This window comes from Onychomys torridus, chromosome 12 (assembly GCF_903995425.1).
Source record: "Onychomys torridus chromosome 12, mOncTor1.1, whole genome shotgun sequence".
NCBI lineage: Eukaryota > Metazoa > Chordata > Mammalia > Rodentia > Cricetidae > Onychomys > Onychomys torridus.
This window is the reverse complement of record NC_050454.1, coordinates 73,550,689-73,570,757: the sequence shown is the minus strand read 5'-3', so window position 1 is coordinate 73,570,757 and position 20,069 is coordinate 73,550,689. Positions and strand designations below refer to the sequence as shown.

At 46.6% G+C, this 20,069-nt stretch overlaps 1 protein-coding gene across 7 annotated transcripts in view; it reads right to left on the bottom strand.

Moving 5' to 3' along the window:
* Nucleotides 1–757: 757 nt before the first annotated feature.
* Nucleotides 758–20,069, bottom strand: part of B3galt5 (beta-1,3-galactosyltransferase 5) — a 45,184-nt gene continuing 25,872 nt past the window's right edge. Inside the window, exons 1-3 of one of the 7 annotated variants that reach the window (XM_036203677.1) lie at nt 12,752–12,817; nt 5,715–5,889; nt 758–4,145 (exon numbers count right to left, since the gene is read on the bottom strand). In XM_036203677.1, coding sequence (XP_036059570.1) covers nt 3,219–4,145 — 927 coding nt within the window. In that variant the 5' untranslated portion in view covers nt 5,715–5,889; nt 12,752–12,817 and the 3' untranslated portion in view covers nt 758–3,218. Of the gene's footprint in view, nt 4,146–5,714; nt 5,890–7,168; nt 7,242–9,745; nt 9,926–12,751; nt 12,818–20,069 lie in introns of those variants that run through there. The other 6 variants (XM_036203680.1, XM_036203675.1, XM_036203676.1 and 3 more) reach the window with 6 other exon arrangements.

Genomic DNA, 20,069 nt, shown 5'->3' with positions numbered 1-20,069 from the left:
CCATCGAGAAATAAAAATAAGCAAAGAGCCTTAGAGGTCAGTGTTTGAAGGAGCCTTTGCAAAAACTAGTTTTGCTTACATTTTATTTATTGTGTCTCTGCATGCACATGTGTGCAGGCCCACCATGAGCTTGTGGAAGTCAATTCTCTCTTTCACCATGTGAATCTCAAGGACTGAACTATATTTGCCAGACTTGGCAGCAAGCACCTTAACCCACTGAACCATGTTACCCAGGCCAAAGGGACACTGGTGTTCACCTCCAGGCCGGCACCCTCACAGACTGCAGCAGCCTGGCTGGTGTCAGACACCCCCTTTGGAAAGCCCCCTTAGGACTTATGGATAACTACAGGTGTCTCCTCCCCAACACACCTGAGTCAAAGTCCCAGACAGAGAGAGGAGCAAACGTCCCAGTCTACCAGGAGAGACCCAGCCTAGAAAAGACTAAGATGCCAGTTCCAATGCAATGGATACAGAAAATTAATTCTTAATTTTAAAAATGTGGTGTGAGAAAGCAAATGCTTCCAAATGGAGGGATGGAGAAAATGTAAGCACCATCTCATCTATTTTTTAAACGGTGCTCAGCAGCTACCATATTAAATTCGGTTTGTTAATTATTTAGTCTGCCATGAGGCCGCAGGCTCCGTGGAGAAACCAGGGAATGTCTGAAGCCTGGCTTTGTTCTTTCCAAACAGCATCCTGAGGCCAGCGGTGGGCACTAGAGTGCCACCGCCCGCCGTGCAACTGTGCTGGTGAAAGCAATGCTCGCTCAGCAGGGCGGTATGTGTTCCACTGCTGCCGGCAGGCTGGAGTTCAAGAAACCCTCTGGGTTTGTACCTGCGAGCCACTCCTTCAGCTCATGTCCTCACCAGAGCACACCTGGCCTTTGGCCCGCACATGCAAGACAACCTAACACACGAAAGAGAAGATCGGAGGCACTCGCTATGTCACATCCCAAGCGATAAAACTAGCCTGGTGCCCGCATGTAGACACCTGGATCTGTCATTCGTGCGTGTGCAAAACGCACAGGGCCTCAAGGGAAAGCTAGTCTAAACAGGAGGTTTGTGAGAATTCTACAGATAGCCCCAGGGCCAAAGCACAGAAATCAGACAGAAGCAGAAGAAGTAGACCAACACGCAAGCCAACACCCAGGACGGAGCTGGCAGTGTGTAGGCAAAGGGAGATGCTGGTGACTCCTTGGGTGGCACCAGCTCCAAGCTTCTGAGAGAAGTAAGCACATGGGAAGGTATGTTCGTGGTGTGCCAGTGGAGAAGGCTGAGGGCTGGGTCTCCACATCTCAGCCCCTGGGTGAGTCACTGAGTCTCCCAGGCTGCCTCTGCTGTCAGGCAATTTGGCTGTAAGAATGAAGAATGTCTACCTGCAATGGATGCCTGACATCTTTCAATGCAACAGCAACCATGAGCACAGGTGACCACATCTGTTTATACTCCAGGGTACTGTGCATAGACCAAGAGAACCTGTTCCCGACCATCTTCTCAGCACTGAGTGCTTACTCAGATCTGCTCTCTGCAGACCCCTAACTTTGACCGTGCTCATGATGTGTGTAAACGCAATGAGCAAATATGGCTAACAAATGAATAAATAAAGGGAAGGTCTGACGCAGAGTGGCTGGTGCTGGGTTCTGATGCCACCTCTTCCATCCACAAGACAACAAAGCCACCATATTGCTACGAGCCTTGGCTTCCCTTTCTGTCAAAAGAAGATCAGGTTGGGTGTGGTTTTGGTGGTGTATGTAGTCACTAGCACACATCCAGGAATAATTACCCTTTCTCTCTATCTGGCTCAGATTTTCACATATTCTGAACTAAGGGTCCAGAACTTGATGCTGCATGATTCTGAAGAATGTCGCAGACAGAAGAATTTTTCCCAAGAGTTATGGAAGAGATTCAGAGGAAGGACTCCTCCAACATAACGGTGTTCTGACCACTGAGTAGGTTTTCCTGAGTTCAGATGAGAGCATATTGCAATGCTTAAAATTACAGTCACATGAAGCCTTTGCTCCAAGCACATAGTAAAATCTAATAAAGTAAAAAGCAGGGAAAGCAATAATTCCCGCAGTACAGAGCAAGATTACGTGTCTGGTGACAGTAGCTGAATGGCCATGAGCCCCTGGTTTTACCCAGCTCTGGAAACCTTCAGGGTTAAATTCCAAACCACAACACTCAGCAGATCTATGACCATGTGATAAACCCAGTGTGAAGAGCTGGGGTCCAGCCTAGGTCCCAGCAAAGTTCCTGGATACCCATAGAGACCATGCCTGTGCCTGGCTGCCCTTGAGTTTAAACTTAGAGATCTGAAGTGCTCCAGGGCTGCCACTGCTTGCCATCAATCCATCAGTACATCCATAACAGAGACTAGGTGTCCCAGAAGGCTCAGGGGAGAGATCACCCTCACTGGGATTTCAGCAGTGCGATCGGCCTATACAGCAACACTCAGCAATGGCTTCTTAAGCTGATTTATACGGTCATATAACCCAGTTTCCTTCTAGCATGGAGGTGAGCGAGTGTCTGCAGGCATGCATGTCTCCTGGAACCATATTGAAGATACACTGGGTACCAAGTAGCTAACAGATTCTGCCTAGCTACATCATTCAAGTGAGGGGAGAGGCCTGAGAAAGCTGGTTCATCCCAGACTTAGAATTTAAAAAGTATAAGGATTGGGAAATGAGGGGCAGGGGACTCAGGAAAGGGACGGAAGGATGCTAGTTAGCTTTAAGACACCCACCCTAAACTCCTCCCACTACCACCCTCTCCCAAAGAATGGGACACTCAGTTGGGGCCACCAACTGAATTCTGATAGCACTCGATTCTCATTCCTGCTGTGTCCGCAGGCTGAGTCTTTGGACCAGGGAGTGACTTGACCCTGGCTGCTGGTTCCTAACCTGTCAAATGGGAATGATCACATCCATGGCTTCATATGTATACTAAGCCCTGAAATGAGCAGATGAAGGCGTGTCTCAAACATTGAGAACGTAGTGCAAAGGCCTGAAAGATGAGATCAGTTATTGCTCTGGGTGCCAAGTGGGAACAAGCAGCTACTCTGCAGATACTCCATTCTTGCGGCAGGGCGTTGAGATTAGCGCTTTGTCTTTCTCTGCCTTCTCTCTCTGCCCTGGACAGTTCCCAGCTAGGCCATCCCAGATCTTCACAAAGCATCACCAAAGGTTCTCAGAAGTTTGTCCCAGGGGCTGCAGGTTCCCCTCAGACAGCAGGACAGTCCTGTTCCTGAGAGCTCTCCAGTGCCTGCCAGTAAGTGAGCAGGTCCTGAGGCTTCATGAAGTGGCAAGCCACAATTTTCTGAAAGCGGCACACGGAGAAGCGTAAGCCACCGGGGAAAAAGGTCTGCTTGGTGTGGAGTTCCTCGGGCCGGATCTTCAGCTTGGCCAGGCAGAGCCCCACAAACACATCCTCCAGCTTGAGGAACGGAACACTCTCTGAGACATTGTATACTTGGCTCGCCACGTCGCTCGAAAAGACATAGCCAGTACCAGAGCAAAAAGGCGGGTACCTGTCCCAGGGATACTCAAACTTACTGACAAACCACTTGTTGAACCGCTGCCTGATGGGAAAGTCGTTGGGCTTTATGTAGCCCGTGAAGAACCGGGCCGTTTTGTTTTTCTTCAGCAGCAGTTCGGTCAGATAGCCAACGTTCACAAACATGTCTGAATCGGTTTTCATCACAAAAGTGGCCTGGGGGCAAAAGTGGTGGACCCACTCCATGCCCATCATGGTCTTCAGGGTCAAGTTGAAATAGACGTCCTTGAAATCCTTCTGGATGATGTCATGGTGCTGCTCGCTCTCCTGGGCTGTGGCATCCATCTCCTCGGTGCTGTCTGAGGTCCCCAGAAGGAAGAAGGTCCTCACGTGCTGCCCCTGCACCTCTGTGTCTCGACCCCATGTCTTGCGGATGGCCATGCGAGCCGCCAGCTGCCTGTGGGATGAAGTCACCAGCAGCACGAGGAAAGGGGGCTTCTGCTTGCAGTCTATGTCCGGAAGCCGCAGGAACTTGCCCTGATCTTTCTTGAGAAGAAACGGCAGCTCTTTGAAAGGCTCCATGCTGAAGTACAAGCAGAGCGCGCCCACCATCAGAATGAAAGCGTAAACCAGCCTCATCTTCGTGTAGACCATCTGAAAGGACAAAGACAAACTGCCAGGTCTCCATAGTGAGAGGGCGGAGTAACAGATACCCACACACAAGGAGATCAGAGGGCTCCGTTGAGGGGGGTGTTCCAAGTCTAGCACCAGGGCCAGAATTTACACTTTATAAGTAACTAACAGAGAAGTGTTTGAAAGTTCCTAACATAGGGCTGGAGAGACGGCGGCTCAGTGGTTAGGAGCTACCAGCAACCACCTCTGCCGTCCCAGAGGATCCAACGCCCTCTTCTGTGGGCGCTGCACACACGTGGTGCACAGATAAACATGCAGGCAAAATGTCCATACATACAAACTAAAATTGTTTAACGTTTACCCCAAAAGTACCAAGCACAAAGGAAAAATAGATATTTAAGGAACTGGAATTGTGAATCAGTGTAAACAGTACACATTATACATGTGTACTGAATTACATCAAACCCTGTATATACACAATTTTAAAATGAACTTCCAAAAATATGAGTTAATGTGCCAAGTAGGTAAGATAGATGAAGAGATCCACAGTTTAGAAAACCCTGGAAACTTTCAGCACACAGAAATGAAGGCCATGCCTCAACAGTGAGGCACACAGGACAGCCTGTCAGTACCACACTGAGAGCCCTGTGATTCTAGATGCTGGTCCCTGCTCTGGGAACTGCCAGTCATTCAATGATGAAGTATTCAAACTCCTTGTCCTTTAGTAGATGGGACCAGATTTCCCAACACGTCCTCAGCTCTGACCTCTGATGACTCCATGACAAAGAATGATACAATGTAGCTAGAAAGCCTGCAGGTCTGAAAGCTGTGCATTCTGGGTATGAGCACAGGTCTGGAAGCAGTGCATTCTGAGTGCAAGCACAAGTCTGAAAGCTGTGCATTCTGGGTATGAGCACAGGACTGGAAGCTGTGCATTCTGGGTATGAGCACAGGTCTGGAAGCTGTGCATTCTGGGTGCAAGCACAGGTCTGAAAGCTGTGCATTCTGGGTATAAGCACAGGACTGGAAGCAGTGCATTCTGGGTGCAAGCACAGGACTAGCCACAGATTTCTTTGCTCTAATTAAGCATGCTCAAAAATCAACGCTTAACCATTTGAGTTCCTGACAGACTCAAGTATTTGAGCTCTTGGTCTGCAGTTGATGGTGTTGTTGTGAAAGGTTGTGGAACACTTTATGAGATGGGGCCTGGCTACAAGAAGTGAGTCCTGAGGGATAGGCATTGCATTTAAGGTACCATCCACTCATGTCCTCTCTCTGCCTCCTGATCCACAAGATGGGAGCGAGAAACCTCACACTCCTGCTACCACAGCTACAAGCTGCTCCCAATGGTATGTCTGTATTCCTACCACAAAGGAGAATAGCCTCAAATCATGATCCAGAGTAAATCCTCCCTCTCGTAAGTCACTTCTCGTTAGGTATTTGGTCATAACAAGGAGAAAGGTAATGCACACAGAAGCACCACCGTTTTTCCAGTTTGCACAATTACCTTGAAATTCTAGAAACCTGGAATGTGGTAAGTTTGAGATCACCTGTGTCAGTTTTGTGACGCTGAGAAGCAAAGACACTCACTTTTGCTGAGTAAGAGCTTAGCTCGTCTGGGAGGCTAAGCCACAGGGTAGAAGCCACGAGGAAATGAATTCCTTCCAAAAAGGAGTCAGTGAGCAGCGTTCCACCCTACCTTCTGAGACAATCTTCTGGACTTGGTTTGTCTACCAAAAATGAAGACTGCATCTCTCAGGGATAACTAGGAAAAAAAATAATGACAGAGTTCAAGTTGTTTGCACTTTACTTTACACTTTGCCCTCATCCCTGTGTGACCTTGAGCAAGTGTGTGAGCTGCATTCCTGGCCTCACTTTTGTGACCTCTAAAATGGGTACAACTGAGGCACAGAGTCAACCATATGATTCACCTGCCTATAACAACAAACAGATATCTGAGAATCCTCTTGGGCCTCACAGATGAAGGTGGGAACTGTGGTGGTTTGAGTGGGAATGGCCTCCATGGACCTATATGTTTGAATACTTGGTTATTAATTGGTGGAACCATTTGGGAAGGATTGGGGGGGGGTCTTTGTTGGAGGAGGTGTGTCACTGGGGGTGGGGCTTTGAGGTTTCCAAAGCCTATGCCATAGACAGTGTGCTCCCTTTCTGCCTCATGGCTGTGGTTCAAGATGTGAGAGAGACAGAGAGACAGAGACAGAGAAGGATGAGGGGTTCCTGAGGTCAGCACCTTGTGGGAGAGATGCAGGAGAGAAGAAAGAGAGAAATGGGTGGAGTTTTTCCTTTAAAAAAGACTTTTATGTCAGGACATAGGGTGGCACCAAAGGGCGGGTTGTGAACATTAACAGTGGCACCGTGAGAAGGTGTGGTCCTGTTGAAGTAGGTGTGCCCTTGTTGGAGGAAGTGCATTATTGTGGGAGAGGGCTTTGAGGTCTCTTTTTGCTCAAGCTACTCCCAGTGACACAGTCCACTTCCTGTTGACTTCTAATCAAGTTGTAGCCAGCACCACGTCTGCCTGCATGCCACCATGCTCCCTGCCATGATGATAATGGGACTAAACCTCTGAAAATGTGAGCTGCCACCTGAATTAAATGTTTTCCTTCATAAGAGTTGCCGTGGTCATGGTGTCTCTTCACAACAATAGAAGCCCTAACTAAGACAATTTCACTAAGACAGGTGAATACTGACTTTTTTGTGCGCTTGCTCGTATGCAAATATATAATGAAAAAGAATAAGTGGGGCAAAAATTAATACAAAATGTACAGTTAGAAAAGAAAAAGAGCACCATAGAAACTTAATGTTGGAACCAAGGCTTGTGCTAAAAGAGATCAGGATATTAAAGAAAGGCCTGATCCAAAATGGAATAAAGGGAGGGTGTCCTCAGGACAAGACCCCACCCAGCTAAGCTCCCAACTCATGATAAGGAAAGACTAAGGAATTTTCTGCTCCTAAAAAGCAACAACAAAGGAAAAGTACAGCAAATGTGATTCAAGGGAGCAGCCAAACTTCTAACAGTCACTCACGTGGTTCTGGCTTCAGCATCATGAAAGGTATGTGAGTAGAGGGGTTGTGGAGTCCTCCTCTGTGGTTAAGGAGTGCTGATGAGGCCCGGCAGCGCATGGTAGGGAAGTCCCTGCAAGAGCTAGAAGCCCCAAGAGGCCACTGCATGAAGCTGTGAAACTGAAGTCTGGATTGCATGGAGACTCCAACATGTTAGACATGCCAGAGCCATGGATATTTGCCACAGAGAGCTGCACAAAGGAGTGGAACATGAGGAGGATGTATGTTTCAGGGAGAAAGATGGAAGGGAAAGGCCAGCTAAGCTCAATGACATTGGGTATGGAGCTACAGGATCTGGACTTTGCCATGTTTGCCATCTTGATTTTATCTAATATTTCTTCACTATTCCCCTTTCCTCCCTTTGTGGATAGTAATGTATATTACCTGCCATTGTGTGTTGAAAGCATCTGATATGCTTTTTGGTTATATTTTACAGGTGGTTGCAGTAAAGAGATTGCCTTGGTCTCAAAAGAGACTTCAGACTTTTAAACTGTGTTGAGACTGTGAAAGACAATGGGGACGTCTGAAGTTGGACTAAATTCATTTTTCAGTATTGTATGGCTGCAAGTCTTCAGGGTCATAGAGTGGACTGTGGTGGTTTGAATGGGAAGGGCTCAGAACAGTATTCCCAGAGGATCTGAGTTCAGTTCCTAGCACCCACATCAAGCAGTTCTCAACTACCTGCAACCCCAGTTCCAGGGAATCTGACACTTTTTCTGGCCTATACAGGCAACTATATTCTATGTGAAAACTCACACAGAGACACAAACACATACATACAATTTTAAAAGTAAATAAGAGTAAAATAAAAAATCCTCTGTGTGTGTGTGTGTGTGTGTGTGTGTGTGTGTGTGTGTGTGTGTGTGTACACCACAGTGCATGTGTGGAAGTCAGACAAATAAGTGCTGGAACCTAGTTCTCTCCTTCCACCATGTGGATCCAGGTCTCATGTCATCAGGCTTGGTGTCGAGTACCTTTACCTCCAAGGTGCCTGTTCTCTGACACTTCACAGAGGTTAAAATTGCCAGGATGGATACTCCCCTCCTTCACTGCATAGATACATAGATATCACTCGTCTCCCTCTACATAGATACCAAATGGCAGCCCAGGGCCAAAGCAGATGTCACACCCAATGCCAACACACCCTGGATTTTCTGTTCCCATAAAGGTTGCAACATTTTTCCTGTCTATATCAGAATTAGCAAGAAACTGTGTCAAAGTGACACCCTCAGTATTCCCATGAACAAAGAGGGTATCTGTGCCTTGAGTTGAAAGGGACACCTCCCTCTCAGACAGTGGAGTTGGGAAGGCAGTAGAACCACCAGGAAATATAGATTTAGATAGCATTTTCTGGAGGGTTACTGTGTACCCCCAGATTGCAGCTCTAAGCTTCTGGTAGGCAGGTACAGCTGGTCACTGTGTGTAGAATCAACCAAATGTGGCACTGTACCATAAATGAGTGATTAACCTTAGTTGTATGGAACAATATTTATACACTGTCAATATATACTGCTCTCATTGTTAATAAAAAGCTGATTGGTCAATAGGTAAACAGGAAGTATGGGCAGGACAGCAGACTAAGAGGATGGTGAGAGAAAGAAGGGTAGAGCTGGGAGTCACCAGGAGATGCGGGAGAAGCAAGATGGGCATGCCTTTCTGAGAAAAGGTACCAAGCCACGTGGCAAAACACACATAAGAAATATGGGTTAATTTAAATGTAAGAAGTAGCTAGTAACAAGTCTGAGCTACTGGCTGAGCATTTGTAATTAGTATGACCTTTAATGTATTTATTTGGGCGCTGCTGATGGGACAGAAACTTCCGTCTACACCTTAGGTCACTTAGTCTTTAAGCTGTGGAATCTGAAAAGATCCATTCTGGTAAGTGCAGTAGAGAGGAGAATGAGGGTAGTGGCTAAAGGTGCTGCACAAGGAATGAACTCATGGGTCACCCACAGCTTGAAGCCAGAGAAGACCAATGGTTCCCCCAAATAAATCCTATTCCAGTATTACCAGACAGACTAAACAAGCCCTTCTTGGGGAAATACAGTTCCATGATTTGCAAGGAAGGCAAGCCTCGGGCCCCACATTATTCTCTTCTTACAATGAAAGCCCTCCACCAAAGTTATCTAAGCTATGGAAACCACATGCCACAGAATAATATCTCTAAGAGCAAGATGGAGCAGGCATCCTTCATAGCTACCCAGAGTGAAATCCTCAGCAATGCCCAGACCCAGATGGGGCCATCAGCTCTAAGTTCCTAGCTAGAATCCAGCTCTTCGCCCATTGGGTGAGTACCAGGCATTTGCACGGCTCCTGCAGTGTGATGACTACTTTGTGTCAACCTGACTGGACACTGGACTCCTCTCAGACACTTGGATAAATATTATTCTGGGTGTCTGAGAGGGTGTTTGTGAATGAAATAGCATTTGAATGGGTGGACCTTCACTGTGGAGGTGAGCCTCCTGTACTCCGCTGAGGAACTGGTCTGGTCAAAAGGACTGCCTCAGTGAGCTATCATTCCCCGTGTTCAGGTGAAATACCTTGCCTTTGTGGTTACTTTGCTGGCTTTTGGATCGGACTTTTTACCACTGTTTCTCTGAGTTCTCAGTCCTCAGACGCAGATTGGAGCTAAGCCAGCAGCAATCCTGAGTCCCCAGCTTCTTTACTGCAGATGTGGAGACTTTGCAATCTCCGTCACTGAGTCACTGCTCCGTAATCTGCTGGCAGAGGAGTACATCCTGTTGACTGTTTCCCTGATGACCCCTGACCAGCACATGTAGGGATCCCCACATCTTCTGAGAACCCTGCCAGTGAGGCCTGGGAGGCTTTGAATGAGAAATGCGCCCCCACAGGCTCAGGTATTTGAATACTTGGTCCCCAGGTGCTGGAGGAAGTATGTCACAGGACTTTGGGGGTTGATAGCCTTGCCCCATTTCCAGTTCTTGCTCTCTGAGTCCTGTGAGCAACTGAGATGTGAGCTCTCAACTTCCAGCTCTGGCTGTTTGCTGCCATCTCTCCCCTGTCATAATGGACTAATCCTGGGACCATAAGTCAAAATGAGTTCTTTACTGTAAGTTGCTTTTGCTCGTAGGGTTTTATTGCAGTAACAGAGAAGTAACTACCATAAGGCCTCAAAGGTGGCTCATGTTGTGGAGGTGGAAAACGGATTCTTCTGGAAGCATGTGGAGGAGGCACCAGACCCTGAAAGAGCTTCTGGAGAGGATAGGAGTTAGTACCTCCAGAGCATTCCCCAGAACACATAGAGGGCAGACTGAGGCACAGAGCAATGATGTCACGCAACTCAGTTTACAACCAGGCTGACCTGGGTATGAAAAGCTGCAGCTGCCTACTCCTTATATTGAAACCATCTCAGGGGAACAACACTGAGGCAAACTGTCCTTTTGGATGAGTGATTCATTGTTAGAGTTACTGGTGCCATGGGGAAAGTATGGTGGGGAGGTCTGAGAAGAGTTCAGGCCCATGTGGAAGACCAGGGGTCCCTTGTGTGGAGCCATCACCCCACAGCAGATTGATCCTCAACCCACTGAAAGCCTGTGCTCACCCGCGCTGTTCACTTAATCACCCTGCCAGAGGTCACAAACAGCCTGCTTTGAGTCAGAAAAGACCACAAGAACACACAGGGTCTATTCTTCCCTAATCTATCAGGAAAATTTCCCAAGGGGCTGGGGAGACAGCTCAGCTGGTCAAGTGAGTGCAGGTGAAGCCCTCCCTAAGCAAACATAAGGACCTGAGTTGGATCCCCAGACCCCATTTTAAAAAGCCCTATGATGGCACATCTGGTCTGGCATCTAATGCCTATAGCTAAGTGTTCTTCACTAGGGGAACAAGCTAAACTACATATTACAAGAAAACTGGCACAAGGACACAGTTGGGGCAGGATCAAGAGGCCAGAAACAGACCCACATGTACACCTACACACACACACACACACACACACACACGCACGCACACACGCACGCACGCACGCACATACACATACTGAAAAAAAATGTAATAGCCACCATTGTCCTGGCTGGTTTTATGTCGACTTGACACAAAATAGACTCATCTGAAAGGAGGGACCCTCGATTGAGAAAATGCTTCCATAAGATCTGGCTGTAAGACATTTTCTTAATTAGTGACTTACAGGGGAGGGCCAGCCCACTGTGAGTGGTGCCATCCCTGGGCTGGTGGTCCTGGGTTCTATAAGAAAGCAGGCTGAGCAAGGCAGTAAGCAGCACCCTTCCATGGCCTCTGCATTAGTTCCTGCCTCCAGGTTCCTGCCCTGCTTGAGTTCCTGTCCTCACTGCTTCTGATGATGAACTGTCATATGAAACTATGAGCAAAATAAACCCTTTTCTCCTCAAGTTGCTTTTGGTCATGGTGTTTCATCACAGCATAGTGACCCTAATCAAGACAGCCATTTAAAAGAACGTATTATGATATCATATAGTCTGATATCAAACATCAGAAGGCCCAGCACCCGTGAAAGGTCACCATCACTAGCGTGAGGTTGTGAATGAAAATGGCCCCCACAGGCTCATATATTTGAATGCGTGATCTGTAGCGGGTTGCACTGCTTGAGAGATTAGGAGGTGTGACTTTGCTGGAGTAGGTATGGTCTTGTGGAAGGAAGCGTGTCTAAGGGTGGGCTTCGGGATTTCAAAAGCCCAAGCCAGTCCCAGTGTCTCTTTCTACCTCTTGCCTGCATATCCGGATGTAGAACTCTCAGCTACCAAGTCTGCCTGTGTGCCACCATACCCCCTGCCATGAGGATGATGGACTGAGCCTCTGAAACTGGAAGCCAGCCCCCAATTAAATGTTTCCTTTTGTGAAAGTTGCCCTGGTCATGGTGTCTCTTCATATCAATAGAACAGTGACTAAGACAACTAGTCATTAGGAAATGAAACAAAGTTGTAATGAAGCACCATGAGCATGATCAGGGCACAAGGAGCAGCACCTAGCTCTGCCAAGAGAAAGAGGAGTTGATGTTCCAAACCTTCCAGTAGGTGTCTATTATAAGAAACACTTATAAAAGCCCCACCTGCCTTGGCAGAACCCACCCAAGGAGTACACACATGCCATGACTACATGTCTTCTGATCCTTCTCAACAGAAATGGCTGCTTATGGACACCAAGAGACAGGGCCCAGAACATTCACAGTAGCATGGCTCATAACTGCCAAAAATGCCTCTGAATCCAAACAAGAGAGAGAAACCACTGAGTTATTTGCAAACAGAAAGTTTAATGCAAACAATTTGCTACCTCAGGGGCATATGTGAACAGTAAGAGATTAACCACAGGAAGAGAACTCTGAAGGACCAGGAAAAGCCACAGCCCAACCCAGACTGAGATTCACAGCCAAGGAAAAACCTCATAGCCCCAGGCTGAGATCTGAACCCTGGGGGAAAGGCAGAGCCATGCAGTTCCAAATCACAGGAATATGCTTGAAAACACACACAGAGAGAGAGAGAGAGAGAGAGAGAGAGAGAGAGAGAGAGAGAGAGAGACTTCTGGTTTGCTTGGGAAAGCTATTTGCAAGTTACCTCACAGCCACACTCTGCTACAAGAGCAGGAGGAAGTGTCTTCTCTGAAGCTACTTTCCACCAGGTGCAGTGAGACTAGAGGAGCCTGCCAGCAGTGCTGACCTGCAAAGAAAACTCTGTCACCCTCTACTAATAAGCTTTAAGAGCTGGACTCTGAGAAGCTCTACTTCTCCGGTCCAGATCTACTTTCACAGTCCCTGAGAAAAGGGTAAATTTGGAGCACAGCAGGAATACACTGATACCTAATACAACTATTACCAGGAAATATCCATTAACAGAAAGACAGAGAAGTGGAATGCCACACAGCCATAAAACACAAATGACATATGCACCATATGCTAACACAACAGACTCTATGTCGTTAAAAAAAATAATAATAACTGCACAAGCATAGATATGTTTATACAAAGCAGAACCAGGAAAAACCTTTTCAGGGTAGAGGAAGACAGACCAGTGATTGTCTTTAGTGAAGGATTGTTGACTGGTAGGGACACAAAGAACATTTTGGAGAGTTGGAAACAGTCTGTTCTTGATCAGAATGGTGGCTATAAGGATACAATTGTATGTTAAGAGTCACTGGACCAGACAGCTAGGGCCTTTTGCATACACTGCGGATGGTGGTTTGAATGAGAAATGCCGCACTGTAGCCTGAAGTCTTCTCCAGAGGGGCCAGGCAGAGCTGGAGAAACTTCTTGGCTACATTCGTTGCCCAGACATGGTAGCAAGAATTTCCACTCAAAACCTGAGAAAGCTTTAAAAAGATTCTAAAATGGAGCTAAAAAAAAAAAATAGCCTCCTAACTGTGTCTCTCAGGCAAGCCATGATACAGAGACACTGCCATGTGCAGGCTTGACCTACAACATGGAGGATTCCCGATGTGGTGCACAGAGCTATCTCCAAACTGCTCAGCACGCTGCATGGTGAATTTAGCTTTTACTCATACAGACACAAAGGGTTTATGAGCCAGATGCACACCATCTGGTGGCAGCATGGAGCCAGAGTTGACGGGGTAAGCATGGCTTTCCTGGGTACCTCCGCCATGTTGGGATGCTGAAGTGGGCAGAGTCAGCATCCAGGGCTGCTGCTTCAATCTTAGCCACAATGCAGTTTGCAATGATCAAAAAAGAATTATAGATACACAATAGACAGATTCAGATGGAATAAACCTTTAAATCATTTACATTGTATATAAAAATGTATGTAGGCTGGAGGAGAGAGGAAAAGGAAGATAGACAGTTATATAAAAAATAGTTTAAAAAAATAAAGTCTTTAAAGAATCAGTAAAAGTAATATAATAAACCATGTAAAGATGGAAATTACATACAATCTGGATTATATTGTCTTGAGGATTTTTTACTGCAGAAAGACATTTTATTGTAAAGGCTGTTAAGTTAAATATATATATATAAAGGTATCTTGACTTCAAAATTTATGTCTAAGGATACATTGCTTTGGAAAAGAGGTTCTGCTTTTGTTTCCATAAAAAATGAGAACCTGTGGATTGCTTCCTGGTTAATATGGATTGATCAACCAAGACCCCCTGAAAGGTCTCTAATTACACCATGGCCCAGATGATCCAACACCCAGATCAGCTTCAAGGCAACTGGCTGAGATGATCATCCTTACAGACTACTACAGCCAAGATTTAACTATAATTCTTAATTTTCTCAGGATCCCCATAAGATTACCAGCACCCCCAATCAGCAGGAAGCAGTGGGAGAAGCTACACCCAAAATATTGTTTATAAATGTTTAATTTTGCTTAAAGGGGATTGATTGGTTAATAAATAAGCTGCTTAGCTGGGAGGTGGTGGCGCACGCCTTTAATCCCAGCACTCAGGAGGCAGAGCCAGGTGGATCTCTGTGAGTTTGAGGCCAGCCTGGGCTACCAAGTGAATTCCAGGAAAGGCACAAAGCTACAGAGAAACCCTGACTCAAAAAACCAATAAATAAATAAATAAATAAATAAATAAATAAATAAATAAGCAAGGTGCTTTGGACTATGCAGCTTAGAGGCAGGCAGGAAATCCAAGGAGACAGACAGGAAAGAGAAAGATGGAATGGGGAGAGACCAGACTGCCATCCTAGGAGCAACATGTCATGGGACACAGGTAAAGCCATGGAACACGTGGCAATACATAGATTAACAGTTATGGGTTGGATAAACTATAAGAGCTACCTAGCAAGAGGTCGGCCACAGGTCATACAGTTAATAATTAATATTAAACCTCTGAATAATTATTTTATAAGCAGCTGAGGGACTGCAAGGCCAGGTGGGACCAGAGAAAACGTACAACTACACCCCATAGGCTCATGTGTTTGAACACTGGTCCCCAGTTAGCGGTGATGTTTGGGGAGGTGGAGCTTTGCTGGAGGATGTACCTCACTGGGGACAGGCTTTGGGGGTTTACCTCCTAGTCCAACTTCCCCTCCTCCCTTCCCCCACCCCCTGCTTCATGTCTGAAGATGTGATCTCTAAGCTCCACACTCCTGCTGTCATGCTTGTTACCATACCTCCATGATGGACTCTTATCCCTCTGGAACCATGGCTGAAATAAACTCCTTCCATATGTTTTTATGACACTTTTAGCATAGTGTTTTCTCATAGCAACAAAAGCTAACTAATATAGTATGCTAATACTTTTATCACAATTAGAAATAAATCTCTGAAATTTGGTATCTTCTACAGAACTATCCAAATTCATTTGGTCACAGATTCAATTTGTGTCCCCTACCATACAGTTCATGTTTCTCTGTGTCACGAAGCAGGCAACAGGAAGACAACTGAGTTTGCTCTTTCAGTCCAATCCAAACCTCACATCAGATGGTGAGAGGTGGAGGCTGGCAGAACCCTTGATCACTGTGAGTTTGCACAGTGACTCTTACAATATTTCATTACTTATTGAGTCAGTCAATTACATACTAATGCCTATTCTGATTTCTATTATGAATGGGCTATGAGGCAGCAGACTCAGGTACAGGAGCCTGTTTGCAACCAGATGGAAAGAACCAGGATTTGGAACCAGAAGACTGCTCATAAGGCTGGTTCAGTTGGTGTAAACACAGAGACATGAGTTCTATCTTCAGAAGAAAGCTGGGTATGGTGACATACACTTCTGATTCAAACACTGGGGAGGAGCAGACAGAAAATCCCTGGGGCTCAATGGCTAACCACCTTAGCCTATTTGGCAAGTTACAGGAATGAGGAATGATACCTGGAGCTGGCCTCTGGTTTCCACATGCACACACACACACACACACACACACACACACACACACACACACACACACACAGACACACACATACATATATACATATACACATACACACAGACACATACACAGACATACACATACACACACATACATACATACACACACATACACATAGACACACATATACATACATACATACACACACACATACACATATACACATACATACAAACACATACACATAGACACACACACACACACACACACACACACACACACACACACACACACACAAGAAAGCTATCCCCATTCCAGCTCAATCTCAGCATGGTGTGTAGTGCTCCACACCTGGATCCTGAGTCCCTCATCATATGGAGGAAAGAGTAACTGTGACTTCTTCCAACTACAATATCGTAGCATCTACATTATGGTACTCAGGGTGCCAGCTTGGTTCTGCCCCTTGTGCCTCACCTTTTCATAGGCCTTGTGAGCACCAGCCTTCCTGTCTATAAACAGAAGTTTCCTCTCCATGGGATAATTGGAGAGCCCAAAGGATAAGAGCCTTGCTCCAAGCTTGTTGTTTATATTCTAAGCCTCATCTCTAGGACAAAGAGCACAGTCAGGGACACATATCCCTCAGAGGTCAGTGACTTTCTCTTAAAGGGCAATGTGAGCACACATCTGGCCCTCATGACTGGCTGGGACAAGGAGTTTTATCCAAAGCCAGTGGGCAGGGCCCAGGCCAAGGAAGTTTCACATGGGGATGTTCCTACTCTAGGAAGCCAACCAATAGAAATGGGACATCCAAGACGGCCCAGTGAAAAACAGTACAGTGTGTGTGGAAGGAAAGCTGCAGCTGAGGGAGACCAGGGAGGTGGTTCACATGGAACGACCAGTCTCAAAACCAACAAATAAAAGAAGGGAGTGGTTTAGGAGGTTTCTCTGCTTGCTCAGCTGCGGTGGAAAAACATGCACAAGTGGCCAAAATCACAGATGCACCATCCCATAGTTCTGAAGTTGAAGTCCCCAAGCAGAGAACCAGCTGCTTGGGGAGGACTCTCTCACTGCCTTGCTGTGTCTTTACACAGGACAGACAGAATTCTAATGCTTCTTCCCACTTTTTTTTTTTTTTAAAGGTGTGGTATACATAGCCCTGATTGTCCTAGAACTCACTCTGTAGACCAAGCTGGCCTTGAACTCACAGAGATCTGCCTGCCTCTGCCTCCCGAGTGCTGGGATTAAAGGCGTGTGACACCATGCCCAGCTGTTTCTTCCTACTCTTAGGGGACATTACTCCCTTCACTAGGACTTCACCCTGCTGATCTCACCTAAACCTGCTCAACTCCCAAAGGTCCCATGTCCAGGCACCAGTGCTCTGGTGGCTAGCTGAGGCTCTGTCTACGAATCAGAGGATGCTAATCCAGTCCAGGGCAGGAATCATCTCCAACCATCATGGGGCACCTTTCTCAATCCTACAGGGGTAGGGTTGTCTCTGAGGGAGTGCTGCTCTTTTCCAGGAGCTTCCTGCTGGGAAATTACACTTGACCTCAGATTTTTCCTTCTCGGACATGGAAAAAGTCATCTTACATTGCCTGGAAACACAGATTGCAAGGGGGGGCGGGTGCTGATGGTGGGGTATCTGTGCTGTATTCAAGCTTTGTCCCTCAGCTTGCAATCTGCTCCCTGTTAAAGCTGCCTCTGTCTTGTATGAATCATCTTTTTTACAAGCAGTGAGCAACATGCTGGGCCTTCACCCAATATGGTGCGACATGTTTTTCAAGCATAGAACTTCTGCGAGATTCCTTTTTTAACAAAACCCCAGATGATACTGAAAATTTTGTGGAGTACAATTTACCCACAGTGTCAAAAAAAAAAATGTTTTCAGATTTAAGGATGTTGAGTTGTTTTTGTTTGTTTGTTTTAGGAAAATAAGTTGATGACTTCAATACACTAAAAATATCGAAGCAATAGAGTCTTCTTAGCAAAAACCAAACAAAACTACAAAACAAATTTTAAAGCTCTGCAGAATGACATCAATAGTGATGCTGGGGATTTTGACCTTCCAAGTTAGAAACTATGAGAATTCTGTATTAGATCCTTGACCACCAAAGTACAGTGAAATAAAGTAATGATTCCTTGAGCCCTATGGAGGTCTGAATGAGAATGTCCCCCACAGGCTCCTATATTTGAATACTTGGTCCTCAGTTGGTGGAACTCAAAGGACTAGGAGGTGTGGCCCTTGGAGGGGGTGTGGCCTTGGAGGGGGTGTGGCCTTGGAGGAGGTGTGGCCTTGGAAGAGGTGTGGCCTTGGAGGGGGTGTGGCCTTGGAGGGGTGTGGCCTTGGGTGTGGCCTTGGAAGAGGTGTGGCCTTGGGGTGTGGCCTTGGAAGAGGTGTGGCCTTGGGGGTGTGGCCTTGGAGGGATGTGGCCTTGGGGGTGTGGCCTTGGAAGAGGTGTGACCTTGGAGGGGGTGTGGCCTTGGAAGAGGTGTGGCCTTGGAGGGGGTGTGGCCTTGGAGGGGGTGTGGTCTTGGAGGGGGTGTGGCCTTGGAGGGGGTGTGGTCTTGGAAGGGGTGTGGCCTTGGAGGGGGTGTGGCCTTGGAAGAGGTGTGGCCTTGGAGGGGGTGTGCCATTGCAGGTGGGCTTTGAGGTTTCAAAAGCTCCTACCATCCCATTTGCTCTCCCCTTCATGCTTGTGGATCAGATGTGAGCTCTCAGCTACTACTCCAGCACCATGTCTGCCTGCCTGCTGCCATGCTCTCCAATATGATGGCCATGGACTCATGCTCTAAAGCTGTAAGACCCCAATAAACTCTTTCTTCTAAAAATGTCTTTGGTCATGGAATCTTATCAGAGCACTCTGAAGATAACTTCCGCAAGTGACAAGCACTTCACTGACAAGTCCAATCCCTTGTTTTTGACCACACAACCACCTCAACTCTCATGGCTTTTCTTGATGAACAAATTCAACATTCTGAAAGACATGGCTGTAGTGGGTAGCCATCCCAGCTTTGATCTGGAAGTTCCAACCCCCATTGAGGCTTTGGTAACTGTCACTCCTACAAGGCAAGGCCGAGAGAGGACCCTAAAGACACGAGATCCAGATGGGCTGACTCTCTTGGTTCCTGAACCCTGGACACTGGAGGTAGACCAAGCAGAGTTATCCAGAGAACACCAACGGACTGCGCTACCCCTTTGCCAGACCCTGCTACCTATCCCTTCACTTGTAAGTTACCCCACAAAATAAACCTCCCTTTTAAGTACGTGGAGTGCCCTTAATAATTTCACCAATACATGGCTCCCTCAGTCTGCAAGCTGGTTTGTCTAGTCCTGGTAACTACACAATTCCCGGCCCTCACATCAGTTTGTGTACCTTGGTCACTCCCACTCTGTGTAGATCTCACCCACCTCTGCCCTGCTAACACATATCTCCCTTAACTGCCAGCTCCTATTCAAAGCTCTTCCTTCACGATCTACTCACATCACCAGTGTGTTGTGTTGTGCAGGGAACCATGAAGTTGGCCTGGCCTAGCTGCCTTATGAGGCACGCATCATAGGTTTTTTTGGATAGAGTCCATGGCTCCTGATCCACAACGTGCCTTCCAGTTCCATACAGACCAAGGCACTCCCTCAGGCAATGAAGCATTCAGGCTGCTCTGTCTTTCTCAGAAGTCAAAGAAGCATGGAAGCTTGACTGGACAACTGGTCTTACTCTTTAATCTTGTGTGCCCTGTGTAGCTTGCAAACATCACTGTATCCTGGCAACTACAACTGTATTGATCCTGGAATTTGCCGTTATCTTCTGTTTCTGATAAAGATATAAAAAGTTCATTGCTGATGTGCCATGCTATGTTCAAGCCCATGGGAGTCCTGCCCCTTTCTGAATGGAGACAGAGGAGAAGTGGGTGAGGAAGGGGTAAATGGAAGTGGGAGAAGGGGAGAGGAGGGAAGGGAAACTGTGATAAGTATAAAATAAAGGGGGGAAAGTTAATTTAAAAAAAAAAAACTTAAGAATCATCAAAAAAAAAAGTCTGATTGCTCTCAATAAAATTGTCACAGCCTCAGTTGTGCTGAGGCCCATCTAAATGGCCTGATTTAATTCCTG